The 7,430-nt window shown below is 35.0% G+C and overlaps 1 protein-coding gene across 4 annotated transcripts; it reads left to right on the forward strand.

The window, feature by feature from the left end:
* The first annotated feature begins 864 nt into the window (after positions 1–864).
* Positions 865–7,225, forward strand: LOC7478191 (uncharacterized). Of its 4 annotated transcripts, none has more exons than XR_002981026.2 (10): positions 865–1,291; positions 1,832–1,903; positions 1,978–2,102; positions 2,206–2,366; positions 3,462–3,531; positions 4,063–4,117; positions 4,904–5,018; positions 5,595–5,633; positions 5,730–5,800; positions 6,667–6,731. XR_002981026.2 is itself a non-coding variant. In XM_024597973.2 (10 exons), exons 1-8 carry the CDS (start codon positions 1,163–1,165, stop codon positions 5,630–5,632), a joined length of 765 nt encoding a protein of 254 aa, XP_024453741.2. In that variant the 5' UTR covers positions 866–1,162; the 3' UTR covers position 5,633; positions 5,754–5,800; positions 6,667–6,769. The 4 variants fall into 4 exon arrangements, 2 of the variants coding, with proteins under 2 accessions (XP_024453741.2, XP_002303229.4); XM_024597973.2 differs by having other exon boundaries at positions 866–1,291; positions 5,754–5,800; positions 6,667–6,769; XR_002981027.2 differs by having other exon boundaries at positions 867–1,291; positions 4,904–4,987; positions 6,667–6,727.
* The last annotated feature ends 205 nt before the right edge of the window (positions 7,226–7,430 follow it).

The following is a 7,430-nucleotide window of genomic DNA, read 5'->3' on the forward strand; positions in this document are numbered from 1 at the left end:
TCAATTTTCATCAATTGCACCCTTGATTTTAGCCAATTAGTTCCCAAAGTTCAGCGCCTTTTGAAAAATGATCATTGACTGTGAATTTCTTCAATTTAACTCTTAATTGACCTCAAAATTTTAATTTTCTTGTGATTTTACCCTTAATTTCAATCAATTGAATTGATAAAAATTAAATTTGGTATCCTAAAATTCTAATCTTCTCAATTAAGCCCATAATAAAATTAATTTGACTCATTTAAAGTTTAATTAAGTCCCTACACCTAATTAAATCCTTCAATTGGACCCAAATTAATTCTTAAACATAACTAAACTTTTAATTTGGCAAATGATTAAATCAAATTAGCCTATTAAAAATTTAATAATGTCACTGGACTTAATTTGTATGTAGATTCGTTCAATAATCATTTAATTTGACCTTGAATCAACATTGTTTCTTCAGTCTTGGATAAAATTGGGTACAATTAGTCTCTTAATTCCATCCAAAATAGTAGCTTGATTTTTATGTATTTTTTGGAATCCTCCTCAACCTTTTTTTTTTTCAAAATGTCAGTCTCTTTTATTTTTTAATTTTATTATTAAATTTTTTTTAAAGAAATAACTCAAAAATAAGTTATGAAAGCTGTATTATTATTATTATTATTATTATTATTATTATTATTATCTATGCAGCTTTGCGGGGAATCAAACTAACATTATTTATAATGGGCGGAGTAGCCTAATCACGAAGTCCACAAAGTAGAGAAAAGCCCAAAATGTAAAAACTTAAACATATCCATCGCTAATAGGAACAGACCCAAAAGCAAAGGAAAATGTTTCAGGGCCTTGTTAAATTTGCGTGTCTTCGTATACAATTTAGAAGAGATGAAAGTTGTCTTTTGAGAGGGAGAGAGAGAGAGAGAGGGAGGGAGAGGCTGAGACATGAGACTGTGAGAGGATTGTTGTGTGGTTCACATTCGATGTCCTGTCTGCCTGCCTGTGCAGCTAATAACCTCATATTTATCTTCCTCTTTCACATTCAGCTTCACAACGACTCCTGCTCTACTGCTACAAGCCTCCTACTACTCTTATCTCCATGTAGATTAGATTGTCAAAATTCCAAGATCCCCAGCAAGACCAATTGTTTATTCAATTAAGAAGAGCAAAGTGTGTGGGTCCATCCATGAAAGCAGTTACAGTACCATCTCCATATGGTGCTTCTTCCTCTTCTTGCCACCATTACAACAACTACAGGGTTGTTATTCTAATGGCCAAAAGCAAGAAATCCCAGCCTGCCTCTTCTCCTAATAAGGTTAGTTATTTCCCTTTGCTCTACTCTCTATTTCCTGTCCCTTTCAATAACAACTTTGACAGTCTGTTTTTTTTGGCCCTTCTTATAAGTAGTTCCTCTATGCCATTGTACCCCCGCCATATGCATGATTCTGTTTCTGTCATGTTAACACCTATTTATCAGCTAGCTGCATCAATGTACATGGCTGGAGATGTGAAAACAATAAGGTTTATTTGTGGTGGTGGTGGGGGGGGGGGGGTGCAATAATAGATTTTACATCAAGAAGTGTATGGTTCACCTGAGAATTAGCTAAATAATTCTTTTAATATGAATATGATCCCCCAAGTTGGATTGAAATTGAATATGATCAGGGAATACAGATGTATCTTATATCTTATGTTGAACCACAATGGAAATCTTTGTTCAAAGAATCATATCATCAGATTGAGCTAATATATTCAGTGGGTTGAAACAGTTTTGAAGAGGATTTGGTCTAAGAAACTTATTCAAGGTTGACGTCTAACGATTTTTGTGTATTTGTAAATTTCATTTCATTAACAGGGTTCTGAGTCAGCTCCTCCAAGAATCACATCAAACGTCAAGCAGAATTTGCAGTTTCTAAAGTTATGGAAGGTCGGTTTTGCGGAAATATGCATCTCCTTTGTGGGATTCCTGCCCGTAATCTAATCCGATGAAGGATTTTGTAGGAGTTTCAAAAGAGGAAGTCTAGCACACCTAAGCCTTCTACTAGTTACCGCAGAAAGAAGGTGGAGAAGGAGGACCTTCCAGAGGACACAGAGCTGTACCGTGATCCTACCTTGAGTCTCTACTAGTAATATTCTTTCCAGGTTCCTTCTTTTATTTTTTATTTCAGCATCCACTTTTAAGCCTCTTGGAAAAGCATTGCTCTTTGCTCTGCTAACTATGATTTACAGTACGAACCAGATTGTAGAAACTGGAGTCCCTGTCTTGCTTGTTGATGGGTATAATGTATGTGGATACTGGGCGAAACTGAAGAAACATTTTGTGAATGGAAGACTTGATATTGCACGACAAAAGTTAATCGATGAACTTGTAGCATTCAGTTTGGCCAGAGGTTTGCACTTTGTGCTCTTTTGGCAAGACTTGATATTGCCTTCAATTTCCTATGCCTCAACCATTTGGAACATATTTTAGTCTTACTTTCTGCTACCTCAGGCCAATTTACCCTCTGTGTAGACATAATAAAGGTTTCTGATAGCTGTGTTCCTTGATAGAACTTAGACATACCTAGATGGGTTGGACATGCAGGCACCCATCATTATACTTTTTCTTCTAAGGGGTATTAACTATGATGGGAGGATCATGAGAATAATAACTGTGATTAGAAAAACTCTACTATCATTTTCTTGAAGAAACTCGTTAGATATTTCATCCCCTGCCTTATTTGTCTTTCTAAATTTCTTTTCCATGGTCAATTGTCAATGGGGCAACAAATAAGTGAGTTTTCACTTCACCCCTTAAAACACTAATGCAAAGTTAACATCATAAAAATAAATATTCTAACACAACGGTCATAATTGGCATGTAATAATGTAATAACTTGTGAATTCTGTTAATACACATTATCAAATGGACAAGAATTTTGTGGCAAAGAGTGCTGGAACTTCGAGACTTGATAGTTCTATTTTGTTGTGAATATATTTTCTATTTTGATTGAATCCAATAGAGTTTCATTGCCTATTGGGTTTGTCTAACTACAGTTAACTAGTGCTCTCTTAAAAAACTTCACTTAATGTATTGCACAATTATTTTTTATGTACTTGTAAATGTTATCACAATTAAATTGTTGATTTCATAAACTTGAAAGTGAAGTGCCTATAGAACTGCCCAATTTAAGATCGATTATGGATGACCGTTACATATCCCATCATATATTGCATGTTACAACTTGGCCCTTGCTTAATTGAATATGGAAGTAGTATGCTTCTGTCCTCTTTTGATGTTTGACCATAACCACAAGGAATTGATATTCATGAACCTGGAAGAGTTAATTAGCGACTCTTCACTTTAAATCCTTATTTTCTGTTGGTTTTGGGTCATTTGCTCCTAGTTTCTTGAGTAACATTGAAACTTAATTCCATCTTGCATCCTTTTACTCGTTTTCCAAATGTTGATGCCTCTATCTTTGTTAACTTTGAAACATTTACAGATGTGAAAGTGGTAGTTGTCTTTGATGCCATAATGTCAGGGCTGCCTACGCACAAGGAAAATTTTGCTGGGTACTTTTATAATCCTAATCTATAATTACCAGTTTTTGTGATAATCTACTCTCTGGATGACTATTTAGATTTCATCATCTATATAAAATAGGATCCATCAAGAAATCCATTTGTGCTTCATAACAATATGCTAATTTTAGAAAATAGGCTGATCATAGCACTTAAGGCCTAGATGAGTTGAGTTACTGATCTTGCAATTAGTTGCACACGCACTTGCACATGCGCTTGAATTATACTTGTTGCTTCCTCTGAATGACCAGACTGTCAAAGATTTAAGAGTGTTTATTGTAGGTTGAAGATCTTTGGTTTTGTAAATGTAATGGGATTGTGCCCCTTTATTTTGTATGAAAGATAAGTATTATTACTGAAGGTGTTATTGTTTGCCCTGACTATCATTTTTTACCATGCTATCTAATATTGATTGAGAATGATTTGTGTTAGTTTGTTCAATTTTATATGTTATCAAATGTCTTTCTGTGTATTGTTGATATAATTGGTTCTTTTTTTATATAAAACATCCGCAATTTGCAGTGTCGACGTGATTTTCACAGGTGAATCTTGTGCTGATGCATGGATTGAAAAAGAGGTATTTTTTTATGTCAAGTTGATAAGGAAATTAAAATCTTCTCTTTAAACTACCGTTGTGATGTTCCAAGGAGACATTCCCATGGCTTTATCTCTAGTTCCATATTAGAGGTCATGGGTCCAAATTCCATTCCATGTTTCCTGTGGAGGCAGATGGTTTGTGTGATGTTAAAAAGTTACCCCTGCTGAGAAACTTAATTCCTAAAAGCTTCCTAATAATATCAAAATGGAGAAGAAAAGAAAATGACCACTGATGTTAGAAATTCTTGATATACACCATTATTTATCAGCTAGAGGTAATTGTCATAGAGGTTTCTCTTTGTTTTGGTGTCATGTCATCATGTTTCCTACCCCTACTCTTCCAACTATTTCTTTATACTACATTTGGGCCATGAATTTCACATTTACTTAAGTTAACCAATATCTTAATCCATTTATCACAGTCTAGGATTTTCTTATCCTGTTGTCCCCTGCAAGGAAAATCTTAAACCACGTTTTGCTCTATCTGCTTGTCAGGCAGATCTTTTTAGTCATGTGGAGTTTCACATCCTGATTGGCAAATCTTAAACTAATAAGATTCTGGGTCCAGGTCTCTTTTCTTCATGCAAGAGTTTCACATCCTGATTGGCAACTTGTTCATATCTGCAGTAAATGTGGTTACCCTTATTATGCCATTATCTGTTTGAAGACTGGTGATGTGCTTGAAGATAATTTTCTTGCTTTCTTCTGTCTCGTGTGTTAGCTGTTATCCTTTGTGCTTAGCATTGGAATCTTATTTCTCTAACAGGTTGTAGCCTTAAAGGAGGATGGATGTCCAAAAGTATGGGTCGTTACTTCTGATCATATTCATCAGCATGCAGCACATGGAGCAGTATGCATTTCCCTTATAATTGTTTATCTTTGTATGGACTTTTGTTGATCTAGTAAATTTGATTACTTTTTTAGCTCCAAATCTCTCTCTCTCTTTCTCTCTAAACACTCGAAGCACATGCATGCACAACGCACATGTATTTATTTATTTAGAGGGAGAGAGAGGCCTTATTTAAACTTTGTTTCGAGACAATGCAAAGGACCATGCTATTATATTTCCAGTCCATTGGCAGTAATTACTTATCATAAGATTGCATCTTCTGCTAGCTCCCTTTGAGAAAACTTGTGCCAAATTAAGTGTGTTACTATAGTTTTTTCCCCAGTTTTGGAATAAATTTCTTCTGTTTCTGTAAATGTGCCCCCAATCCAAATCAGAAAATTTTAGAAATAACTCTTTAGTCTTATCCCGTTGCATGCTTTCCTGTTTTGGTCCTTTAATATTAAATATTGTTTCTTGAAAATTAAAACACTCCTTTTGTATTGTGTTGTGAGAGGACATCGCCTTGTGGTCAGTAGAATGCTATATAACTTTTTTTTTTCTTCTTTAACATGGGGCTTATGATGCTCAGTTAGTTTCCTGATACTTTTGTTTTATACCGTTGTGGCAGGGAGCCTTTATTTGGAGTTGCAAGGCCTTGGTTTCTGAGGTGAGGCACTCTTTTGTTTTGTCTTCTTTTAAATGCTTGATGTTTGAATTTTCCGTGTAACAAATTATCGTTTTGTTTTTGCTCTTTGCAATTCAGCTTCTTTCAATGTTATAATTGTAGGTAAAGGCATCACAGCAAGAGGTGGAGAGGGCACTTCAAGAACTAAGGTGTGCTTTAAATTAGAAATAAATTAAGGAACATTTTATTGCTGCTAATAAAAAAGTATTAGAAGATGAGACACTGTTGGTCTCAAATGACTGGGTCAAAAGAAACTATGAGTTGTATTAGAATAAAATATACAGAGTCCTCGGACCTTGGTCCTTAGTCAGCACTAAATCCCAACTCCACAGTAGAATACAACCTTGCCCTTTATTCAAGTCTGCATGTAATAGAATTGTCCCTTCCAATGTTAACATTCTTGAGCTAAAAATAAGAGTTTAAGCTCAAGCTTTGTTTTGCTGATGCATACAGGCTGGCTAGCGATATGGCTTCAGGAATCCCAACTAATTTGAAATCCTTACAAGAACCCCAACTTATGAAAGCACATCACATCTTGTAAAATGTTGTTCCTCTTTTGTAGGTCTAACAATGATATCCACCTACCAGCCTATTTAGCTTCATTTGAACAAAGGAATTCCTTGCAGGAGCCCCAATAGATGAAAAGACTTTGACATCTTGTGCAAATGTTTTTTCTCGTTCAAGCCTTTCAATGATATCACCTACTGTCTATTTAGTTTGATCTGATGAAGGAAAATCATGAAAAAGACTCTAATAGTATAAATTAAAAGGTAAAATAAATCTCTGGATGAAAAGTTTAGTCTATCAGTTTTATTTCTTTGATGAGAAAGGTTGGCCTTTGAGTCAAGAAAAAAGAGGTGCTTGGGATCAAACCCTATCTGTGCTTTAATTGATTATAATTGCATTGAACCTTCAATTTATCTCAAGTGACTTTACTCTCTCCTGAATGCATATATCATTCACTCCAAAGAACTTTCTATATCGAAGTGGTTAATTTGTTTATGTATCTGCTCAGGCCTACTTCCTTTCAGGGTAGATTATTGAAACATAATCTTGATTCTGAGGTTGTTGACGCTCTCAAGGATCTAAGGAAGAAGCTAGCAGAGAATGAGTCAAAAAGCAGGTGATCCAATTTAGTATTTTGGTCATGCCTTCTACCTTGGACCATGCATATTGTATGTACATTACGATCAGTTGTCACTCACCAAATTTTTACTCAACCTGTGACATCTAAAGTGTTATGAAATATTTAGTTTAGAGGCGTAATAGCATATACATAAAGTTCTTGTAACTTCTGATGGGACCATTTTCTAGGAGGCAAAAGCCCTGAGAGAATTGTCAGGTCCCAGCAAATTTTTAGGTAGATTCTTTAGTGGTGTTCTATCTGGGTGAGGGTTACTGCAAGTGCACATTTGATGTGATTTGCTAATTATCTCTTAAATTCTGTTTCCACCCATTTCAATTTACACTTCCTCCTGCTGCGATCTTCTTTGTATATTTATTTTCTTTTATGATGTAGCTGTTGTAATGAAGCTGTTAATCTTATTTAGGGAGACTTAATTTCTTTCCTTCAATCCTAGTGTATGTTGCTGAGCGAATTTCAGCAATCAGTTGTCTTCTTTCTTGTGTTTTGGCGTCTCCTTTATGCATGTCACTGGACATGCTTAATTCATTTTTTTCTGAGAGTTCTGCGGTGCAATGCGCACTGAAAATATTTCTTCATGTCGCTACTTGTCAAAAAAAATAAAAAATTACAACCCTTCTATAGAACTCTAATAA

Source organism: Populus trichocarpa, chromosome 3, assembly GCF_000002775.5.
Source record: "Populus trichocarpa isolate Nisqually-1 chromosome 3, P.trichocarpa_v4.1, whole genome shotgun sequence".
Taxonomy (NCBI): domain Eukaryota; kingdom Viridiplantae; phylum Streptophyta; class Magnoliopsida; order Malpighiales; family Salicaceae; genus Populus; species Populus trichocarpa.